This window comes from Schistocerca serialis, chromosome 11, assembly GCF_023864345.2.
Source record: "Schistocerca serialis cubense isolate TAMUIC-IGC-003099 chromosome 11, iqSchSeri2.2, whole genome shotgun sequence".
NCBI classification, from domain to species: Eukaryota; Metazoa; Arthropoda; class Insecta; order Orthoptera; family Acrididae; genus Schistocerca; species Schistocerca serialis.
In genome coordinates this window covers 181,023,429-181,049,100 of record NC_064648.1, presented here as the reverse complement: position 1 = coordinate 181,049,100, position 25,672 = coordinate 181,023,429, and the positions used below count along the sequence as shown (strand labels likewise).

Genomic DNA, 25,672 nt, shown 5'->3' with positions numbered 1-25,672 from the left:
GTTGCATTCTTTATGTTCATTGACTTTACAACATTTGCAATATTTAGACATTATCTCCACATCTAACACTTTACCGGTGTCTACACTCACGGCAGTCACTACTCCATTCAGAGAAGTATGTCCTCTTTTTCTGCCAACTTTCATCAAGTGCAACTGCAATATCCGAACATCCATCATTTTCTTCCACTGCTTCCCTAGCAGCCAGAATCATGCTTTCATCACTGACCTGACATACAGCTTTCTCTAATGTGGTTGATGTAAGTTCATCACTGAACAAAATGTTCTCCGTGCAGCCATGCCCTTGCCAATGGATTGAAGGGATAAACTAATCTAGTATTGATTTCATAAGGGCCACTTGCATCCGGTTTTGAAGAACTTATAAATGAAATCACAGCTGAGCATTTAGTGCAAATTAAATCCAAAGCAGTTGCTAGGCCTTTTCTCCCACTGGCACTCTCACAAATTTTCACTCTCTGTGATTCACCATACTGTCTACATTGTACAAATTTGGAAATTACATCTGATAATAATCTCAAATTTATAATAATGTTACTGCACCCCTTGTCACTTACAGTAAATTCGTTGTAACATTCTTGAAAAGGTGATAGCTTCTTTGATGATGCACTTCTTGAAAAATTACAATTAGAAACATTATTGCAAGGCGACATAACCTCTTGTGCAGAAAGCTTTCTAAACTTGTTTCCTCTAAATTTTCATTCCTTGAAAATGCCTTTATGTTTCATCTTCAATAAACACAACAAAACACATGTAAACAAGCACTGCAAACTTAAGTATAACAACTAATTGCAATCACACTTGAAAAATACTGACCACGTGTTTGAAAGTGTGTTGTTTACAAACAGCAGAAACAAAATAATACTGACCGTTGCATTCCAAGGGTAGCCAACGTTCTCAGGAGTAAAAAAAAAAAAGAAAAAATATCCCTAACATGCAATGTAGGGAATATAAAGATCTAAAATATATGCAGAAAAGCGGGTGACAAAAAAGTGGGCATGGCGCATAAGCACATGTGGTAGGAAAATTCACTTTAAATGTTGGAGAGAGATAAAAAAAGTTTCAACAAAATCCTTTTCAGAGTACTTAAATAAAACCTTAATCTATCAAAATATGATGAAAACCGAAAATCGATTTTTTTCGACCTGAACCAGGGAATGGTCGCATTAAAATCAAACAATGTTTTTTTATTTATTTATAAGGTAATAAACATATAACAGAACTACTATAATACTTATTTCCAATGAACACAATACTGCACTGAAATGGTGCAAAAGTTAGATTTGATTGGTTGTTAAGTTTTTTTATGGCTGCTGACAAGTTATTGAAAATGTGTGTTCCTGAATAATGCACACCTTTTTGTACATGAGTAAGTGACTTTAAATCCTTGTGAAGATTATTCTTATTTCTAGTGTCGATTCCATGAACAGAGCTGTTGTTTTGAAAAAAGTGATTTATTTTTAATGACAAATTTCATTAAGGAATAAATATATTGGGAAGCAGTAATTAGTATCCCTAGTTTCCTAAACAAGCCTCTGCAGGATGTTCTTCAGTTCACACCACATATAACTCTTATTGCATGTTTTTCTGCCCTGAAAACTTTAGCTTGATGTATTAACCCAAAAAATAATCCCATATAACATCATGGAGTGAAAGTAAGCGTAGTATGTTAGCTTTTTCATTTTTATATCCCCTATGTCTTGACAAAATTCACATTGCAAATAGAGATTTGTTAAGATGCTTCAGCAGTTCTGTGGTGTGCTCCTCCCGGTTGAATTGATTATCAAGCTGTAACCCCAAGAATTTAACACTGTCCACATCTTCTATCTGCTTGTCATCATATGTTAGGCATATACTCGTGAGACATCCCTTACAGGTTCTGAACTGTGTGTAGTGTGTTTTTTTAAAGTTTAGTGACATAGAATTGCCTAGAAACCAATGGTTAATGTCCACAAATATTTTATTAGCTGATCTCTAAGACTTTACTTGAATTGCTATTTATTGCAATTTTTTTATCATCAGCAAACAAAACAAACTTGGCATCTGGTAATGTTATTGATGAAAGGTCATTCATATACACAAGGAAAAGTAAGGGCCCTAAGATGGAATTTTGTGGGACCCCACATGTAATTAGTTCCCAGTTGGATGATCCCTGATAGCTTAATACATGTCTCTTTCCTAATAATACCCTTTGTTTCCTGCCAGAGATATAAGATTTGAACCATTTTGCAGCATTTCCTGTTACACTATAATTTTGTAATTTACTTAAAAGGATACTGTGATTTACACTTTTAGGTGCCTTTGACAGATCACAAAATATATCAGTTGCCTGCAATTTTTTGTGTAATGAATTAAGTACATTTTCACTTTAAGTGTAGATAGCCTTCTCAATATCAGAACCCTTTAGAAATCCAAACTGCGATTTTGACAGTTTTGATAAGAAGGTTTTATAGCTGATTGTGCATTACCTTTTCTAAAATTTTTGAGAATGCTGGCAAAAGTAGAGTTGGACTGAAATTTGGCACTATTTCTCGGCATTCTTTAATTATCTTTGTTGAAATTTCATCATACCCTCTAGATGTTTTAGATTTTAAAGATTTTATGATGGACATTATTTCTGCTGGGGTAGTTAGGGGCCAATTCATATTATGGAAGTTACTTGAAATGTGTAGTCTGAGGTATCCCATGGTACCATCTACAGAACATGACAACCCCATCTTTTCAGTAACAGTTACTAAATGTTTGTTAAAAAGTTCTGTAACATTATACACATATATCAACAGTGTATCATTTACTCTTAATGTTATTTGCCCCTGTTCATGTCTGGTTCTACCGATCTTCTCTTTCACTGTTTTCCATATTGTTTTTATTTTGTTATGTGATATGACTATCTTTTCCTTGTAATATATATGCTTTGATGTCCATATTACAGTCTTGAATATTTTGCAGTATTTATTGTAATGTGCTATGGCATCAACATCAGAACTGTTTCGGATTGACAGATACAGTTTTCTTTTTGTTTTACAAACCTTATCTTGAAACTCCGTCAGAGACAGTATTCTACAACTTATGCTTTATGCTTTGTTTGCTCTTATAGAAATATGGAAACCATCAAATCAGCTTGTTGCAGCTATTTTCATGCCATTATGGATTACAGAATCATATTTTGGGGAAATCAGCCACTAAGCACAGAAAAGAGCCATAATAATTGTGAGTGGAGTCCATCCTAGAGGCACATGAAGAAATGTTTTTAAGGAACTTGAAATCCTCACATCCACTGTGCATGAGGGAAAGAAGTCCTTTTTTAAAAAAAAAAAAAAATAAAATCTAATGATGTGTCTCATAGTCACGAAAGTAGAAGGAAAGATGATATCCGCTATGAGCATACGAAACGGAATATACTACTGAAGGGGTCTATTTCAGTGGCTGTAAGATTTTTAATGCCTTCCTTTCACAAATTGTTTCATGAATGATGAGCTCTTGTTAAAAAAATCCTTTTGCAAGAGTCATTTTACATCACAGAGAAATTCCTGAACAACAGTGTGTATTACTCTTGTAGCTGTAACCCTCCGATTCGTTTCCAGATCCTTCTTTTGTGTGACTTACTATTATTGTAAGTAAACATATGTACTGTTCTGTAATACATTAATTTTCTGTAATATTTATTTTCTTTAATATTAACTAGAATGTAACCACAACAGACTTGTAAAATGGACATGTTCAGTATCCTGTGGTATATTCACAACATGGATCACTGGAACATCAGATGAATAAATAAATAAAATAGCATTACTATTTCTGGTAGACTCTCCTGTCTTAGCAAAATTCCAACCAGGAAATTGGTACAGCCCTAAGCAAGGAAAAAAAAAAAAATTCCTTCCCTGCTCAGAGGCCAAAGGATACAAAGACTAATTACCTGTAAATTGGTACTTTCCTGTGGAAAGGAAAGGATACTCCAATATCAATGAATAGTTGCTACAAGTCTTGTTTGCTCTTATAGAAATATGGCAATTATCAAATCAGCGTATTACAGTTATTTTCATGCCATTATGGATGAATCTTCATGTAACAGCATTCTATCATGTAACAGCAGAAAACGTACAGCACCCTAGCAAGAGTACAAAAGTTCTTCAAACCATAACACATTTATATTGATACATATTAATAAACATGTAAAATAATCTCCTCTTAACTATCTGCTAGCTAGTCTTCCACATTGTGACTATCCCCTACAGTTAATAGATAAAATGTGTCACTATCTATGAAACTTTCTGTAAATACCTTCCTAAATTTTGAAATTTGGCACAGGGGCTACTTTTAAATGTCCCTTGATAAATGTATCATATTGTATAATATTATTGTTAGTATTTCTGTATCACAGTTGGTAATATTTGTTGTCAGTATTTGCAACACATTCTGTGATATTTCTTGTCACTATTTGGTCTGTACCACAAAGTATTTATTCCATTGGGAGTGGCAGTAAACATCTCTTTAATTTTTTTTGCAGTAAGTACAAGTATAGATTCTCTATTCCTCTTTTACTTTGTTTTAACATTTATTAAGTAGTTGATATTGTGCTTTTTGGTGTTCAGCTGAGTGGTCAGTTTCACTTTTCTGCACTATATTTTGACAACTAACCCAGTGCTGTCATCTTCAGAGGCTGAACACCGGAAAACACATCTTTTAACCAGTGAGAAAACTTCAAGCTATACTACACTGCATTTTTGAAAGGAATGATTAAATAAACGAGCAAAATGCTTCTATGAAACTAGTTGCTACAAAATAAATTTCTCTAGCAGCTTTTTGAGGTACATATCTGTTGTTCTTTATCTTTCTCAGATCTACCACTCTTCCGTCTATTTCTCATTCACTTTCGACTGATGGATCTGTGTGTTCTGCAGCAGAATTTTGCCATAACATCTTGCGTTAATGTCAGTGTGGCTATGTTGCAGCATGGTGATGACCAGCTCCACCTCATCGACAGCAGTGCTGGTCTGCAGCAACAAGTCGGAGGGGCTGAAGAGACGCATCTCAGTGGCTCGTGGTGGGCTGCTGGATGGGACACTCAGTAACCAGCTGAAGAGCAAGATTAGCTCGGGGTAGGTGGGGCAGTGCATCATTTCACTTTTCTGGTGCCTATATAATTAGCTGTCAAGGTCAAGTCATGTAAATCTACATTGCAGTAGATTGCAGTATTCAAACTTCTTGCTTTATGACATGACTTACATTCAAATTGGAGCAGTGACTTGCCATGTTAGCCATCCACCTACAGACAGGGTGCAGTCTGTTGGTAGTGTTTCATTTTACGGGACGCTCTTCACATGAGGGTTGAACATGAGAATTTCTGTCTTTTTATGTGACTTAAATGTTGCTAGCAGTTGCTGGGAAGTGTGGCAGGATTGTGAGTGGCTGTATCATCAGTTGGATGTGAGTAGCTATTGAGAAAGCAACAGACAAAGACACTGTGTTGTTTAGAAACAAGTCGAAGTTATAGTAACAAATTTGGGTGTGAAAATGCATGAACTATTTGAGAAAGCCGTGGTCATTACCCAGATAGTTAACAAGATGTTTGCCATCTTATCCTTCTCCTCAGTCTCATGCTTGGGCTCAAACTAGTGTTAAGTGTTCCTCACTGAGATAGTCAGTTTAAATGCCGAGATGGGCATCTTCAGCTGATGCCTAAGAGTATATCATTAAAAGTCAGGAAAATACTGAGAATTATGAAGGGTTTTGCTTGGAACCTGACAATGTAAGGACCAGAAACCTGTACCTTGCGAGAGGCTAATGAAGGGAGTAGAGACATATAATACCAGTGCCAAATGTTGTTTTCATCCTGGGAAAGCAGAAGGCAAATGAAGAGGTATTGAGCAACAAAGGGTGGCTATGTACTTTAATGACAATGTCTAATTATGTTTGAACTGGGCTCTTAAGACCTCACTCACCTTGTTGTACAGGAATGGCAAGTAGAAAGAAGAACATAAGCACATTTCTTAGAATGGTAAAGATTGACTTACTGTCACTTAAAACATGTGACCTACTTTGTTGTGAGTAAATCTTTTAATTAAGTCAGGATCACCAATATTCATGTTAGTGGCCTGGCACATTATTGCCATTGATAGATGTGGTATGATTACATCTAAAATCTAAAGGAAATAGTTATTTGTATGCTAATGTCGATAGTGATCAGCACAGTTGTACTAAAATATAAGTACATTTCACTGCATAAGATGCTCATATTATATAGTGAAACCTTCTTATATTTGCGCAGAAATGGGTAATGTATGTGTGTACAGAGTACCAAAACTAGCAGTGTGATTCTCTCTCTCTCTCTCTCTCTCTCTCTCTCTCTCTCTCTCTCTCTCTCTCTCTCTCGCACGCCCGCGCGCGCCCCCCCCCCCCCCCCCCCCCACACACACACACACATTTGGAGCTACACCACAGATGTTATTGTTTTGTCACTAGAACTGTTATTTGAGGCAACAGCTTGAAATCACAATAAATTTCTTGAGCAGAACTGCAATGAAGGAGCTTTGAAAAGAAATTGAGCAATTTTGTGCCATTTGACATATAGGAAAGTGTTCTTTCAGTTCAAAAATGTGCCAGTGGACACAAAGAAACAATTCACAGCTCAAAAATTCTGCTTGTATGGGATGGTCATCATTTAGTGTTAGGCCTTTTGTTCTTTCAAGATGCCCTTACAACCAGAATGCTTGTCAGTTACTATTTTTAGAATTTGTTGAAAAAGTAAGACATACATTTGGAATAATTTATTTCTTTAGAAGAGGGAATTTTGTAAAATTCATTTTAGTAGAAAAGGACACAAGTGGGTACTCCATGAACAGAATTTAGATGTGATGGTATTTTTCTCATAAACATGAGTTATGGTGGAGAGCTTTCTGTGAAGTTGTGATTGCAGCAGCTCTGCCTATCCCCCAGGCTCAACCAGCCGATACAGAGCCTGCTGCAGAAGCAGATGGCGCACAGCCCTGTGTCCATCTCCACATCCACATCAGGGTCATCGTTGGCAGGCAGGCTGGGCCCCGTGTCCACCTTGGAGCCAGCGAAGAAGATGCGACGTTTGATTCCAAAGCAGAGCCCCACGATCAGCATGTATTACTTGTACCCCTACATCTGCTTCTACTGCGGTTTTTGGTGAGTGGGCAGACTGCTACTCAGCTTGTGTGTTCTGTGGGTCAAGTATAGAATACATAGCTGTCGTGTACATCTGACATTAGTCAGAACTGCGGGGTGAACCCAAATTCCATCTTGCGTGGTTCAAGGCTGTTTTCTGAGTGTGCAGCTGTAATGTACCCAGGAACTCATTTGGTTCATTACAGAGTAATGCCGTTTTGTTTGATTCCTTAACCACATTTACTTTTGTACCTTTATTGTGCTGTACATATATACATGACATTGCAAGTGTAGACACCATGTGCTCTGTGCCTGCTTTGGAAATAACTCATATGAATTCACTTGGAGAACTTTCTGTTGGGTATAGTAATGTCCACTTTACTCTTCAACCTCGAGCTTGCATTCAACATTGTTTGGTTCCGCATTGAATATGTTTTTGGCAGTTCTAGTTATATGTTAACAGTGACATGCAGCAGTATTGATAGGCTTACTGGTGAAGAATTGGTTGTTAAGTACCACTTGTATTATTCGCAGAATGGAATTGATGAGCAAGACAGTGACACTGTGCTGAGCGCTTCCTTCCCCATGATGGCAACCACATCAAACTAATTTTGTCTGATGATTGTTGCATCTCTCTGTTTTGTGTGTTGTAATTTTTGATACAGAAACCAAGGTAACTGGGGCGACAGATCAAGTAACTCACAATTACATTATTACTCTGTAATGAATCACCAGAGACCATGGGTCTCTAAAACACTAATACTCAGAAAATATCCCTGAACAACTGCTATCCAGTAATCTTACAGCTTTTAACTTCCTCCAATCAGTACGAATCCTGTACTACTTTTACCTTGTAGGTAATTTTTTCCCCTTGCAATTACTGAGAGTCATGCCAAAGGTGGATATAATCACCAGCTGGAAGCAGGGTTCAGTAAATCATTTCTTTGATGGAGGCTTGTTGACTGTATGGGATTCCGTTCTGTTATTGAGCAACAGGTACCGCTCCTGCTGTATGTATCCTGCATTGAACTTGGGGGGGCTCAGAAAATATCAAAGTACCTGAGTAGCAGTGGTGAAATTATTTCTTGGTCCTCCAGTGACAAATGATTTGATTTAATAAGCAGCTCCTGTTTGATTGGTTGGTTCTTTGTTAGTTCATTTCTTAACACTGTCATTGGGTCCACAGTAATATACTACACACACATCTTTCTTGGTAGGTCTTCTATCACATCTTGTTGATCTGTTAGATACTGTTTCAACAATAGCTCCTTGTGGTAGTTCTGCTCCTATGTTACTAATATTATGACTGCTTACTGGAACACACAATTTACCGTTTGGTTCTTTTTTAATGACACTGAAAGTTCTTGCTATGTAGCAATGCCTCTGGTCTAGCAAGTCACCATTTACTGGTGGCCCTGTTAACATCATATAACTTCCCGTGCACTTCAGCATCTTCACCTTGATATACAGAGTTTTTCCTGTTCACAGGGAGATGCGCTCACCTTCAGTCAAATGTATACCAACTTGGAATGAAGTAACTGCATCGCTACTGGGTTTGCGCATGACCTCACCAGCACTAACATTCCTTTGAGTCTGACTGTTAGAGTTCCCACTGAAGTCATTTTCGTTGTGATTGAATCAGATTTCTCTTCCTAGTGCACTAACATGAGTGTGGTTAACTGCCAAGAAACCTAACTCCAATATATCTTCACAGTATATGTCTCTGCGCCTTATCACTTGCATTTTAGCCACATAATCATCTTGGCCCATCACAAAATTGATCACAGCTGCTCTGTAATTAAGACATTTTGAAGTAATCTACATTGGCTGTTTTTTCACAATTATTCAATTTTTTTTTTCCCTCCGATTTTGGCCATCTAGGGACCACGTTAAACAACTATTTTTCAATGTACATTTCTCCTGTTGCGCCCCTCCTCTTTTCTCTTCTGCCAATATGTCTTCATCCTCTCTCTGTGCTGCTCCCTTCGGTCTTCTGTCCACACTGTTCCTCCAGTTCTTCTCTTCTTCACTTCAAATCCTTCAAAATGTTGAATTTTGTCTCTCATTAAGTCTCTGTTGGTTATATAATCTTCTCCTATACCCATCTCCTCTAAGTCTGCTTTGACTTCTTTGAACCAGGTAATTTGGGTTCTGGGGTTTTTGTCAAAAAACATGAATATTTTCTTTGTCAGCCTTTCATCATTCATTCTTTTCAAATGGGCGTAAAAGCTTCCTCTTCTCTTCCTCATAGTATCTCCCACTTTCTCAATTTTGTCATAAACTTCTCTATTACTTCTAAGCTTCCAAGTCCCATTCTCAAACCTCGGCCCAAGTACTCTTCTAATGATTTTTCGCTCCTTTTTTGCTATAGCTTCCATTTCCTTGTTAGTGTTCATTGCTAAACATTCAGATGCATACAGACACTCTGGCTTAATCACAGTGTTGTAGTGCCTTATTTTTGCGTTAATTGATACTGACTTCTTGTTGTACACATTCTTTGTTAGCTGGATTGCCATTTCCATTTTTCTTGTTCTTGTTTTATTTCCTTCTTTATCTGAAGCATTGGGCTGGATGATTTCCCCTAAATATTTGAAATTAGAAACCTTCTTTATCTGGCCATACTTTGTAATCATATTGTTCGGTGCCTCTTTTACATTGGTTAGGTACTCTGTCTTTTCAAAGGAGATTTTCGGTCCTGCTTCTTCTGCTGATTCATTCAGAATATTGATCTGTTTCACTGCTTCTTCCAAACTTCCTGCCAGAATCGCTAAGTCATCAGCAAAAGCGAGGCAATCTACTTCTAATCCATCCTTTATTCTTCCTAATCTGATTTTTTGTATTCCTTCTTCAGTCGTTTTCTTCCTCCACTCTCTAATAACTTTTTCTAACACACAGTTGAATAGGGTAGGTGACAACCCATCTCCTTGTCTTAATCCTGTTCTGATTTTGAATGGTCTGGATACCTCACCACGGAACTTTACTTTTGCATAGGTATCCGTAAGTGTTTCTTTGACGATTGTGACTGTTTTCTTGTCTGCTCCAAACTCACTAAGGATGTTAACCAAGGTTGTTCTGTCAACGGAGTCGTATGCCTTCTTGAAGTCAACAAATGTGATAAAGATGTCTTTTCCTCTTAATCGTCTATATTTAATAATTAACTTCAAGTTTAAAATTTGCTCCACACAAGATCTTCCCTTCCTAAAGCCTGCTTGGTATTCACCAATTTCTTGATCAAGTTGTTTCTCCAATCTGTTTTGTAGGGCCTTAGATAGAATTTTATACGTTACCGGAAGTAAAGATATCCCTCTGTAGTTATTTGCATCGGTTTTATCCCCTTTCTTGAAGATGGGGTGGATTAATGCAGTTTTCCATTCTTCCGGTATACGTTCTGTTCTCCAAATCTCATTGATTATTCCCAGTAGTTTTTCTTGAGTTGTATTATCCACACTTTTCCACATTTCTGCAATTATCATGTCTTCCCCTGGTGCTTTATTGTTCTTAAGGTTTATAATGATTTCTCTGATTTCTATGAGGCATGGGGGTTCAGAATTATTGTTTACTGTGTTTGGGGTGTTGGCTGGTAATTTTTCAGTAGGTTCCTGACAGTTGAGGAGTTGTTCAAAATATTTTGCTAATATTTCACAATTTTCTTCATTATTCATTGCCAGTTTTCCACTGGTATCTTTAAAACACAGATTTGGTGCTACATATTTTTGTAGTTTCTGTCTGAATGTGCTGTAAAAGGATCTGTTATTGTTTCTCTTAAAATATTTATCCATTTGTGTAAGTTGGTTCTTTTCAAATAGTCTTTTTACTGATCTAATGAGTTTTGCTGTAGAAGATCTTTGCTGTTTGAACTCCAGGTAGTCCTTATCACTTTTGGTTGAGTGCCATTTCTTCCACGCCTTCATCCTTTGTTCTATTGCTTCCTCACATGTCTCATCCCACCATTCGTGTTTCTTTCTCTTTTTCATTTTTGCGACTTCTTGAGCAGCTCTTATCATTCCTTCTTTTATATCTTCCCATTTATCCGAACATATAACTATGTTTTGACAGAATTCTTCTCTTTTTTCTTTCAAGATGTTTGCGTATATCTTTTGAGTTTTCCTGTTTTGTATTTGTTTCTTTCTTTGTGGTATGAAATTTAATTTGATTGTCGATAAGTAGTGGTCAGTTACAATGTTTGCCCCTTTCCGAACTCTCACATTCGTTATTTCTTTTTGATTATAGTGTGTGATGGCTATGTGATCTATCTGGAACTCTCCAATACTTGTGTTTGGTGATTTCCATGTTTTCTGTTTCTTAGGAGGTTTTTTGAAATTTGTAGACATTAATTTTAAGTTATGACCCTTGCATAGTTCTATTAATCTTTCTCCATTTCTGTTTGTCCTTTTGTGAGCCGGGTAGTTTCCTACTGTTTTTTTGTATTTTTTTTCTTGGCCTATTTGTGCATTGAAGTCCCCAAACAGTATTTTCACATTTGATGTTGGGATTTTAGAAAGTTCGTGGTATAGAGATTCCCAATATGTATCTACTTTCTTAGGGTTTTTCTTATTGTCATTGTTGATGGGTGTGTGGCAATTAATAAGTGTATAGGTTTTATTTAGGGCGTGGAATGTGAGAAAAGACAAGAGTTCGTTAGGTGACTGGAAGTCGGTTATTGAGTTTACCCAGTTAGATTTCACGATGAAGCCTGTTCCAAGGTGGGGAAGACCTCTTCCACATGGGTTCCAGCCTTTCTTTCCTTTAAATATCCTGTATCCTTCATAATCCATTAAATCTTCATCTGTAAATCTGGTTTCCTGCAGCGCACATATTTGGATTTTATATACCTTCAAGACTTTGGTGAGCTGCTTCAGTTTTTCCGGCTTCAAGAGCGAGTTAATTTTTAGGGTTCCAAAGAAATGTACGTTGTTTTTCTTCAGTTTAGAGGATTTTGAATTCCTTGAACGACATGGTGCTTCAGGCTCTCCAGAATCCTTAGGCCTGATTGCGCTGCTGTTAGCGGCGGAGGATTGGTTACCTCCTGGAGTAGTTCTATCTAGAGAAATTGACATCATGTATAGTTGTTTGAAATTCGGGAGGGAGATGGCTTTTTGGGCCATTCCGAGGTTAAAACTGGGATTGTAAGTTCCAGAGTGTGTGTTCAGCCGCTCCTAACATGGAGAACAGACACTGTTTGTAGCACCTCCTCTAGGAGTTCAGACGCTACATTTCGTTAGTTTTTGGTCCGCCCTGGGTATTTGATTTCCCCAGTACCACCTATATCTAGGAGACATTCCCCTATCCGCCACCTGGGGAGGCACCCGATGGGGGTACTAGCAACCCCACATGGGAATTATTCAATTTATTATACATTGCATGATTGTCCACTTTGGCTATACAGGCTATTTTCAAGTGCAGTCTACAAAGAAACAGATCAAAGATACAACAAGTATAAGTTTGTCTTATTTACATACAAAAATAAGACTTCACAATCAACAGTCAAAATTGTGTGTGTGGGTGTTGATGTGTTGTATAAATGTCCTGTTAATTAATGGATATATCGCCAATCAGCAAGTGAGCACATAATGTGTAAGCATCAGAATTAAAACCTGTAAGCTCACTATGTGCTGTAGCTGTAGCAGCAGTAATTGTAGTAGTTGTCATCTTTAGAACTAATGCCATGTAATAACACACTATATGTGCTCACTTTCATTGTCGAACACCTCTGTCCACATGGCAAACTGCCACAGCAAAGATACAGCAGTTTGAATCTGTATGTCTTTAGATTGATGCAGGAGTGAGAGATGTAACATCCTGTATGCTATTATAAGCATACAGGGTGTCTCACTAAACCTCCCCGATTTCAAAGACCCAGGGGGAGAGGGGGGAGGGGGAACACCGTAGATATGACAATGAAAAATGCACCCCATTGCAGAGCATCTCAAGGAATTTATTTATTATCAGTACACCTCTACATGTGAACCATTTGTGTAGAATGAAGAATACTGAGTCTATGTTCAATTTCTTGCCAAGTTCTTTGTAACATTTCCTTTGTTATTGTTGAAATCTCATTAGTGTTGCGATGTCACAATATAGGAATATCGTCCAATTTGGTCGCATACATGCAGTCCTTCACGAATCCCCACATGAAGAAATCAAGCGGTGTAATGGCAGATGAATGTGGTGGCCAGGCAATGGGTCCTCCATGCCCGATCCAACAATTGGGAAATTTACTATCCAGGAACTTGCTAACAGTTGTTGACCAATGCGGCAGAGCTCCGTCTTGTTGAGAAATGATGTTGGGTTGCAAATCTTGTGTCTGAGGGTAAACAAACTGCTCCAACATGCCCAGATACTCTGACCCATTCACTGTTTGTTCCGCAAAGAAGTACGGTCCAACAATCCTTTCATGCATTAGCCTGTACCAGACGTTTAGTTTAGGGATATCACGAACATGTTCAATGACAACATGTGGATTTTGCAAACCCTAAATCTGAACATTATGCCTATTAACCCTTCCTGATAGCTGAAAGGTTGCCTCATCTGAGAATAAACATCTTTTCAGGAAGCTGGCATCCATATCAGTATGCTGCACCATTTCCACAGCAGATTGTTGTTAGCATGGTTTGTTGTTTGGCATTAGATGTTGCATAGTTTGTACTTTATAAGCACACATACGAAGACGCTGGTGAACTACATGATGCAATGTTGATCAAGGTACACCAAGTTCCCTAGATGCTTGAGAAATTGACTTACATGGGTTTCTGAGAAACATTGGTCTGATATCCTCCACTGTCTCTTCTGAAACTCTGTAACGTGCACCACCAGAATGTTTCAGAACATTTCCTGTTGCCATAAACTTCCTATACCATTCTTTAATTGTTTCCACATCAGGTGGATCACATTCACACACACAACAATGATGACTATATTTGGCACTTCTGATGTGGGAACATAAATTCTTTGAGATGCTCTACAATGTGGTGCATTTTTCTTTGTCATATCTACTGTGGTTTCTCTCTCGTGGGTCCTTGAAATCAGGGAGGTTTGAGTGGGACATCTTGTTTATTAAAAGATAGAATTGAAAAAAAAAAAAAACTATAATGAACAGCGTGCCAAGGCAGCAAATGCATCTGCTGAGTGCGCTGAAATCCAGGAAAAGGGGGAAGGAAGGCTTCAAATGGCTCTGAGCACTATGGGACTTAACTTCTGAGGTCATAAGTCCCTTAGAACTTAGAACTACTTAAACCTAACTAACCTAAGGGCATCACACACATCCATGCCCGAGGCAGGATTCGAACCTGCGACCGTAACGGTCGCGCTGTTCCAGACTGTAGCGCCTAGAAACGCTCGGCCACTCCGGCCAGCGGGGAAGGAAGTCTTCATTAAATTTTGTACATAAATAACTTAGAAAACTCTCACCAGATGACATGTAAAGTTTTCCAATTTATGTAACAGAATGATGATCTAAGATAATCCTATACATAAGGATCTACTGTCAGCTAATATGGCAAATGATGCATCAAGTTAGGAATGTATAACACCTAAAATGTATGGTTGTCAGCGTTTAAAATGCGAATAGAGAAAGTTTGCTGCAGTAAAAATAGGTGTGGGGGTGTAACATGATATTAAAATGAAATGTATTATTTATTTATTTATTTATTTATTTATTTATCTGTGAAAGCAATAGTATATTCTCATATCATGGCCTGGAAGCATGTTATGTAAAGTGGTGCTAGTGGCTAAAAAAAGGGGGAGTGGTACAGCGATTAAAAAGCATAGCAAACTAAAATGTAAGGTTGTCAACAAAATGAAAACATTTAACCTCTTCAGGGATATTGGCACATATGTGGCCATTAACCTTATGCTGAATGTATTGAAGAAAACGAGGTCCTGTAATAGACAGTGGTTAGATTTGTGGTCATTGTGTTCACATAAGTTGGCTACCCTGTACCTAGTTAATTATCTTTGGCTGTTATGGAGATAGATGTTTTTATATCTGTGGATAGTCAGCGGCTGCCTGTTGTTCAGTACGTCCATTTGAAATCATAATTTACACATTTTTGCAGAAGTTTTTGTCTACAATTTTTTATTGTGTGCTTTGAACATCTATTATTATAATGTTACTGTTGAATCCATGATATCTGGGAACTATTTTGTATAAATCAACTGTTTACAATCGTACACATTTATGGACACAGTGCAGTAGGTAACATAACCTGAAATACAATGTAACCACCAGTTTCTCAATTGTAAAATACCGTTTTTGTCATTTTGTTGCTTTCATTTATTTTACAGTTTCTCTTCCAACATTATTAAAAATGAATCGTAGGAAGACATTGAGCCCAGAGGAAATTTTACTCATTTTAGATTCTATTGATGATGCCAGTTGTTCTGATTTGGACATAATTACAAGTGATGAATACGGTGATATTCCTGATGACAATTTTGATGATGATAGTGTGGTTGTTGATGACATTGTTGCTAGTGATGATTTAGCTGTTGATAGCGAAGTTCAGTCAATAGCATTGCAGGCCAATAGTGCAACTACAAGTTCCACAGTTTTGATTTCTCCAACGTCTTCCCACATTATATGGTATCCAAACAAGGACAATGACTTTGTTGATAACATTCCTGCATTCTGCAGTGTTTACAAAAGTAATAGTGATCCTTCAGTAGAAAAGACACCATATTTTTACTACTGCAACACGTTCACTCTTAAATCACTGGACGCGATAGTTAGAGAGGCAACACGGAATGCTATTTCAAATGGTGAATGTAATTTCTCTGTCTCGGTAAGTGAAACTCATTGCTTCTTAGCGATTAGTTTGATTATGACATATATACAGTATCCAAAGTATTGTATGTACTGGTCAAGTAGCCCAGCTTTGAGAATGGATCATATTGCTGATATTATGTCACCAAAGAGATTTGAGAAAATAAAAATGTATTTACATTTGGTGGACACTGGCGAAATCCCTGAAAAAAACACTGACATGTTTGTGAAGGTGAAACCCATTTTGGATATACTGAAAGAGACATTTTCAGGGACAGTAACTCCTACTGAATATAAATCTATAGATGAAATGATTATACCCTTCAAGGGTAGAAGCAGGGCAAAACAGTATATAAAATCTAAACCCAGAAAGTGGGGATTCAAAGCATGGGTACGCTCTAGCTCAGTTGGACACATGACATTTTTTGAGATGTACCAAGAGAAAAGGCAGGAACAGAGTAACACACTGAGCCTTAACTTAGGTCCTGTTGTGAACACTGTAGTAAAATTGTGCCAGGGGCTAGAAGGAAAGAATCACAAGATCATTCTTGACAATTTATTCACAACAATCCAATTGCTTTCATATAGCAAAAGAAAATTCATGTATTGGGAAACATAAGGACGAACAGACTGAAGGGTGCAGAGAGTAAATTGACCAACAGCAAAGCTCTAATGAAATCAGGTCGAGGTTCAATGTCTGTTGCTACTTCTAAAGACAATATTACAGTTGTGCAATGGGTGGATAGAAACATTGTCCACATGGTATCTACCTTTGCTGGAGGGACACCAACCGATACTGTCAAAAGATGGGACGTGAAGAACCATGCTCGCATAGATATAGAGACCATATGCTGTAGCATGCTACAACAAATTCACGGGTGGAGTATACATGACTGACCAGATGGTTGCACACCACCCTCACACAATGACTAGTAAGAACTTTTATTTGAGAATATGCACTAGTAAATCCATGGATTCTTTACAAAAGAGACACTGAAAGAAATATTTCTTTTGTGGAATTCAAGTCATCAGTTGCTACAACAGTTATAGAGCTTGGAAGCCTGCAAAGGAAGCATGGCAGACCATCAGACACCCCTGACCGTGCTCACTTGAAGAAAAGGCGATGCACTGGATGTTCTGCAGATATAAGACTGGATGGAATAGGCCATTGCCAGAATAAAAGGAATGTAAGAATTCTCCTAGGTGTAGAGTTAGAAACTGCAAAAGAATAACAAGATACATTTGCAAAAAATGCAAGGTTCCTGCTTGCCCAGAATGTATGGAGTTCTTCCACAATACATGATGTGAACAATTTCTTGTTGCTTAAATTTTGCCATTAGTTAACACATTTTTCGGTTTCTTTATGTTCTCACCATGTTTGTTCTGATGTAACATGCTATGCACCATTTACACAAATGTGGCCATTTCCTACTTTCATTGTTGTACAGTAAATTGAAGCATTTGTTGAAAAATATATTTGTAATGACTTCATTACATCTCAAATATAATGTTAAAAAATAACTGTCAAAATTGATATTATTAAAAAAATTAATCCCTGAAGAAGTTAAAAAGTGAATAAAAAAATTAGTTCGATTTTGCAAACTATGTGACAATACTTAATTATAGTACAGCAATAGACAGACAGTAGAACTACTTGTTTTGTAAATAAAACCACCTTTTCCTGCTGCCACTTAAACAACTGACAGTTATTGTCACTTAAAAGTTCCAGGCTGATAGGCCGTGGTCCATGTGAAAAACTCTCCCCTGACATTTTGTCTCCGACCGGGGAAGACAAAATGTCAGGGGAGAGCTTTATACATATACCATGACCTATCAGCAGGTATAATGCTATTTAGTATACTGACACTGGACAATTCATAATGTATAGAGTTATACAGTGTAATGGACCTCCGGAAATCTACATATATGTGACAAGTAAGGTTTGCATCAGCTAGGTGACACTTCATGACTGAAGATAGGTAACACTCAGACTCTGCCAAATGGCATATGAATATCATGGCCCTAAGGTCATCTTACATCAAAGGCACTATTAACAGCAGAAATGTGACAAATGCTGCATCAAGCAGAATAAATCAAACAGCAAAAAATATAAGTTTGTCAGTATCTAACATGTGAACAGAGGATGTTAAGTGCAGCATAAATGAGTGACTTGGTGTAACTCTCACTTGAGAATAAAATATAATCAGTTCCACAAAAAAGTGTATGCCATAATTTTAAATGTAACATCTGCAGAGACATCTCTAGTAGTGGTCTCGAATTGGTACTCAATGCACTTTTTGACAATATATAGATAAGCAATATGAGAGTTGAATATTTTGTTTTCTTCTGCTTTATTGGTTGCAGTTTAAAATGAGTGCAAAAAATAAGAATGCTGAAAAAATGTGCAATATTGATTCTGAGGTATGTTAAGAAACTATTTGGTTCGAACAATGCAGACTGCGTTCTTAAAGAGGGTAATGATTTGAGACATTGCAGCCGTCTGTGTACATTTTGGAAACAAGACAAGTCCATGATGCATTGGTCTGTAATGTATCTGGATGCAAATCCAATCAAAAATGTTTGTTCATATACTAAGGTGAAGCTTAAAGGAAAGTCAGTATAAACTTTGAAGCAGCTGTCATATAATATCAGAACAATATGGAGATAGTTACTGAAACATTATCCAGAAAACCTCATGAGAAGCATGCCAAAAAATGCCAAGCTATAATCGATGATGGCAGTGATTGAATTAACTATTATGTAATTGTGCAATTAGTAATAACATGTCTTCTTATTTAAACATATATTTATAATAGTGTATTATTTCATACAGGTAGCGGCATACATTTTTGTGTGGAACTGACAATGACACTTATTCTCATATTTTAGTTTGAGAAATTCTTACATAAAGTACTACTGCCAACTAAAATGGAGGACAATGATATATCGATTAAAAAACATATGAGGCTAAAACATAATAGCTCTCAAAACTTAAAATGTTTAAAGCATTTGAAAAAGTAAATAAAAATCTTTCACGACAGCAAATTTAAGTACTGGGGATGACTCTTGCATGGCATTAGAAAACACTATAAAATGATTCACAGTTATTCTACAGTCCCTGGCCAATTTGTTAGACACACTACAGTTTTTAAGCAAATTTTCATTTACGTCTAACGAAATTTGTTTTTTTAATACATAAATTGTGATAAAATGATTACATTTAGTCTACTTCATAACTAAGGCTATATAACAAATAAATAAAACATAGTATTTGTTGAAAATATTTTATTTCAATAATTACAACAGAAATTAAAATATTGTGAAAGTGAAAACATTAATTTTAATATCTTGTTGAGCCGCCTTTTGCAGCTGTGATAGCCTAATACGATGTGTCATACTGTCAATGCAGGAATGTACTGTGCCCTGCATTTGTGGATGATGATGCCACACATGGATGATCTTCTCTAAGAGCTGTGTTTTTGTTGTAATGACATCTTTTGCCACGTCCCTCTTAATTAATTCCCATACATTTTCTATAGGGTTCATGTTGGGACTTTTACCTGGCCAGTCTAACAGAGGGATACTTTGTTCCTTCAGAAAGGATTTAACTGACCTGGCTGTGTTACAGGGAGCTATATCCCTCATAAAAATAAATGGTTCAACATTTGGGAATCATTCTCCAAGCTGTGGTATTAACTGTTTTTACAGAACTTCCTTGCACTGGTCTTGCCTCATTATGCCTTTAACCACGTAAGGACTACCTGTACCCTCGCCACAAATGATGGACCAAATCATCACCTTAGTTGCATGTTTTAAGGTCTGAATAATGCAATCAGGATGAAATTTTTCTTCTATTCAATGGTGCATATACTTAGATTTGTTAGTTAAAATTTCAAATATGCTTTTAATGCTGAAGCACACCTGTAAAAATCAAGAGACATAATTAATATACTATGAATAAATGTTGTTGTTGTTGTGGTCCTCAGTCCTGAGACTGGTTTGATGCAGCTCTCCATGCTACTCTATCCTGTACAAGCTTTTTCATCTCCCAGTACCTACTGCAACCTACATCCTTCTGAATCTGCTTAGCGTATTCATCTCTTGGTCTCCCTCTACGATTTTTACCCTCCACGCTGCCCTCCAATACTAAATTGGTGATCCCTTGATGCCTCAGAACATGTCCTACCAACCGATCCCTTCTTCTGGTCAAGTTGTGCCACAAACTTCTCTTCTCGCCAATCCTATTCAATACTTCCTCATTAGTTATGTGATCTACCCATCTAATCTTCAGCATTCTTCTGTAGCACCACATTTCGAAAGCTTCTATTCTCTTCTTGTCCAAACTATTTATCGTCCATGTTTCACTTCCATACATGGCTACACTCCATACGAATACTTTCAGAACTGACTTCCTGACACTTAAATCAATACTGGATGTTAACAAATTTCTCTTCTTCAGAAACGCTTTTCTTGCCATTGCCATCCTACATTTTATATCCTCTCTACTTCGACCATCATCAGTTATTTTGCTCCCCAAATAGCAAAACTCCTTTACTACTTTAAGTGCCTCATTTCCTAATCTAATTCCCTCAGCATCACCCGACTTAATTAGACTACATTCCATTATCCTTGTTTTGCTTTTGTTGATGTTCATCTTATATCCTCCTTTCAAGACACTGTCCATTCCATTCAACTGCTCTTCCAAGTCCTTTGCTGTCTCTGACAAAATTACAATGTCATCGGCGAACCTCAAAGTTTTTATTTCTTCTCCATGAATTTTAATACCTACGCCGAATTTTTCTTTTGTTTCCTTTACTGCTTGCTCAATATACAGATTGTACAACATCGGGGAGAGGCTACAACCCTGTCTTACTCCCTTCCCAACCACTGCTTCCCTTTCATGTCCCTCGACTCTTATAACTGCCATCTGGTTTCTGTACAAATTGTAAATAGCCTTTCGCTCCCTGTATTTTACCCCTGCCACCTTTAGAATTTGAAAGAGAGTATTCCAGTCAACATTGTCAAAAGCTTTCTCTAAGTCTACAAATGCTAGAAACGTAGGTTTGCCTTTCCTTAATCTTTCTTCTAATATAAGTCCTAAGGTCAGTATTGCCTCACGTGTTCCAGTGTTTCTACGGAATCCAAACTGATCTTCCCCGAGGTTGGCTTCTACTAGTTTTTCCATTCGTCTGTAAAGAATTCGTGTTAGTATTTTGCAGCTGTGACTTATTAAGCTGATAGTTCGGTAATTTTCACATCTGTCAACACCTGCTTTCTTTGGGATTGGAATTATTATATTCTTCTTGAAGTCTGAGGGTATTTCGCCTGTTTCATACATCTTGCTCACCAGATGGTAGAGTTTTGTCAGGACTGGCTCTCCCACGGCCGTCAGTAGTTCCAATGGAATATTGTCTACTCCGGGGGCCTTGTTTCGACTCAGGTCTTTCAGTGCTCTGTCAAACTCTTCACGCAGTATCATATCTCCCATTTCATCTTCATCTACATCCTCTTCCATTTCCATAATATTGTCCTCAAGTACATCGCCCTTGTATAGACCCTCTATATACTCCTTCCACCTTTCTGCTTTCCCTTCTTTACTTAGAACTGGGTTTCCATCTGAGCTCTTGATATTCATACAAGTCGTTCTCTTATCTCCAAAGGTCTCTTTAATTTTCCTGTAGGCGGTATCTATCTTACCCCTAGTGAGATAGGCCTCTACATCCTTACATTTGTCCTCTAACCATCCCTGCTTAGCCATTTTGCACTTCCTGTCGATCTCATTTTTGAGACGTTTGTATTCCTTTTTGCCTGTTTCACTTACTGCATTTTTATATTTTCTCCTTTCATCAATTAAATTCAATATTTCTTCTGTTACCCAAGGATTTCTACTAGCCCTCGTCTTTTTACCTACTTGATCCTCTGCTGCCTTCACTACTTCATCCCTCAAAGCTACCCATTCTTCTTCTACTGTATTTATTTCCCCCATTCCTGTCAATTGCTCCCTTATGCTCTCCCTGAATCTCTGTACAACCTCTGGTTCTTTTAGTTTATCCAGGTCCCATCTCCTTAAACTCCCACCTTTTTGCAGTTTCTTCAGTTTTAATCTACAGGTCATAACCAATAGATTGTGGTCAGAGTCCACATCTGCCCCTGGAAATGTCTTACAATTTAAAACCTGGTTCCTAAATCTCTGTCTTACCATTATATAATCTATCTGATACCTTTTAGTATCTCCAGGGTTCTTCCATGTATACAACCTTCTTTCATGATTCTTAAACCAAGTGTTAGTTATGATTATGTTGTGCTCTGTGCAAAATTCGACCAGGCGGCTTCCTCTTTCATTTCTGTCCCCCAATCCATATTCACCTACTATGTTTCCTTCTCTCCCTTTTCCTACACTCGAATTCCAGTCACCCATGACTATTAAATTTTCGTCTCCCTTCACAATCTGAATAATTTCTTTTATTTCATCATACATTTCTTCAATTTCTTCGTCATCTGCAGAGCTAGTTGGCATATAAACTTGTACTACTGTAGTAGGCGTGGGCTTCGTATCTATCTTGGCCACAATAATGCGTTCACTATGCTGTTTGTAGTAGCTTACCCGCATTCCTATTTTCCTATTCATTATTAAACCTACTCCTGCATTACCCCTATTTGATTTTGTGTTTATAACCCTGTAGTCACCTGACCAGAAGTCTTGTTCCTCCTGCCACCGAACTTCACTAATTCACACTATATCTAACTTCAACCTATCCATTTCCCTTTTTAAATTTTCTAACCTACCTGCCCGATTAAGGGATCTGACATTCCACGCTCCGATCCGTAGAACGCCAGAATAAATGTACATAGGTTATTTCATATCATAAATAATAAAGTTAAATTACTGATCTCAAGAAGTCCACATCCTTATCACACCACTGTTTAGCCCACTTCAGATGCTTTGCTTTCATAGTGGCTGTTAACTTTGGTTTTCTTGCGTGTCAACAGGCCAATATCCTTCAACTTTCTGTGAACAGTGCATTCAGATGCATTCACATTCACCTCTTCCGTTTGAGATTTTTTCTGTTTCATTGTTGCAAATCTGTTTTCTAGGCAAATTCTTTTGAGAAATCTTTGTGACCTTGGGGTGAAAATTGGTTTCATTCAACATTTATTCTTCCTTCTTGGGCTCAATTCTTCACTTGAATCAATTTTCTTCTTTATGCACCTCAGGCTAGATTCTGACATTTATAACGTTTGTGATATTTCCCAATTGGAATACATTTTCGTATTAACGAAGGCTTAGTCATCAGCTTTTTTATATTGTGGAAGTCCCCTCTTTTACCCATTTTTAAAAGTCACAATTACTAATATCTGGCTGTTAAACAATCAATTGTGATGTCGATATTACGAAATTGATAATCAAAGTGAACAAAATTGTACACCAGTTACATGCGAGATGCCGCTGAATGGATCCTTTCCTGTATGCTGCACATTGATACCTACAATAAGTCAACAATCCAATGTCATGTAGCAACAATAGATACAAAATTCAATAATGTAATAAGTGCCCTGAATAACTGTCATAAATTTTCCAATTAATCACATTAAATGTAGTACTCAACACATAATTCTTACAAATAACCTTAAAAATGTGCAGTGCATCTAATAATTTGGCCAGGGACTGCAGAGTCATGGCCTGAGGTAGTCCAACATAACATTTGTGCCAGGGGCAGAAAAGACTGCAGGATACTCTAACATATAAGTGATTTTGTTAAATATTAAAATATGGAGATATGTTATTTAGCTTCTTAACGTAGGGTTAATTATGCTGGACAAAGTTACAAACATAAAAAAGCACCCACAGCATACTGGATCTCTAAAAAGTAGGCTAAATTTCAGTGTCCTTAAAAGATGTAATTGTGTACCCTGTTTCCATTTAATCTGTTAATTGTAAATAATTGGATTTTGCCAACTTTCTTCCTTAACTACATGGAGCCAATTCAAAGACATTTGAGCTACTGTATGGACTAGAAATGGGACTTTTTTTCCATGGTAAATTACATGAATGAGCAGATCTTCAGAACTGTTGTCAGTGGAGCTTGTGCTACTGCTTCTTGGGGATGGTGGCTCACCTGTCCCATATGTCATTTAATGTACTACTCCCAGAGTTCTGCATCTGTGCTCTTGTGTTCTCCTTCTTATAGTTTTATGCTGTGTGACCTTCCTCTCCACAGGTAAAACACAAAATCTTTTTCCTACAAGTATTTGTACTTTGGTTCCTGATCTCATGATAGCTGGTTCCCAAGTAAGCTTTGAACACCGCAACTACTTGAACTGCCATTTTTATTGCTTCTTAAAATGGACCACAGTAATGTTCTGGCATTACTGCTTGGCTGACTTCACATTCTAGCCTATTCAGGAACATATATAATTTGCCAGCTCCAAAAAAAATTTTCCTTCATTGTTTGAATTGGTCTCACTGCACTTACAACTGTTAATTTCCTATTGAGATTTGCAAAATACTCAATCAATTTTGTGTCCAAAATACACATGCTTTGTAGTTGCTCCCTGTGAACCATACTGCTATTTACCTCTTTTACCATTGCACAAGTGTGTGATGAAATATGTGAATAGGTAGCTGCATGACGGCACGAGATGAAATAGAGGGCATTATCTTAAGGGGACCACACCCTGCCAATCTAACCCATGTCAATATAGGCAAGTATTTGACCCATTTCTGAAAAAAAAACTATTTGATGCAGGACCATAATATTTTTACTCTATGTTACATGATGGAAGGGGATGTAGATAAAGATGAAATGGGAGATATGATACTGCGTGAAGAGTTTGACAGAGCACTGAAAGACCTGAGTCAAAACAAGGCCCTGGGAGTAGACAACATTCCATTAGAACTGCTGACAGCCTTGGGAGAGCCAGTCCTGACAAAACTCTACCATCTGGTGAGCAAGATGTATGAGACAGGTGAAATTCCTTCAGACTTAAGGAAGAATATGATAATTCCAATCCCAAAGAAAGCAGGTGTTGACAGATGTGAAAATTACCGAACTATCAGTTTAATAAGTCACAGCTGCAAAATACTAACGCGAATTCTTTACAGACAAATGAAAAATTGGTAGAAGCCGACCTCGGGGAAGATCAGTTTGGATTCCGTAGAAATATGGGGACAAGTGAGGCAACACTGACCCTACGACTTATTTTAGAAGCTAGATTAAGAAAAGACAAACCTACGTTTCTAGCATTTGTAGACTTAAAGAAAGCTTTTGACAATGTTGACTGGAATACTCTCTTTCAAATTCTGAAGGTGGCAGGGGTAAAATACAGGGAGCGAAAGGCTATTTACAATTTGTACAGAAGCCAGATGGCAGTTATAAGAATCGAGGGACATGAAAGGGAAACAGTTGTTGGGAAGGGAGTGAGACAGGGTTGTAGCCTCTCCCCGATGATATTCAATCTGTATATTGAGCAAGCAGTAAAGGAAACAAAAGAAAAATTCTGAGTAGGTATTAAAATCCGTCAAGAAGAAATAAAAACTTTAAGGTTCGCTGATGACATTGTAATTCTGTCAGAGACAGCAAAGGACTTAGAAGAGCAGTTGAACGGAATGGACAGTGTCGTAAAAGGAGGATATAAGATGAACATCAACAAAAGCAAAACGAGGATAATGGAATGTGGTCGAATTAAGTCGGGCAATGCTGCGGAAATTAGATTAGGAAATGAGACACTAAAAGCAGTAAAGGAGTTTTGCTATTTGGGGAGCAA

General features: G+C 37.4%; 1 protein-coding gene across 4 annotated transcripts in view; it reads left to right on the top strand.

Moving 5' to 3' along the window:
• Positions 1 to 25,672, top strand: part of LOC126427361 (uncharacterized) — a 200,943-nt gene that overhangs the window by 84,878 nt on the left and 90,393 nt on the right. For 3 of the 4 annotated variants that reach the window (XR_007576653.1, XR_007576652.1, XM_050089702.1), the window contains 2 exons: positions 4,968 to 5,114; positions 6,952 to 7,167. Coding sequence is in view for 1 of the 4 variants with exons in the window: in XM_050089702.1 (XP_049945659.1) it covers positions 4,968 to 5,114; positions 6,952 to 7,167 (363 nt within the window). In the remaining 3 variants the exon portion in view is untranslated. The remainder of the gene's footprint in view (positions 1 to 4,967; positions 5,115 to 6,951; positions 7,168 to 25,672) is intronic. The other variant, XR_007576654.1, reaches the window with a different exon arrangement.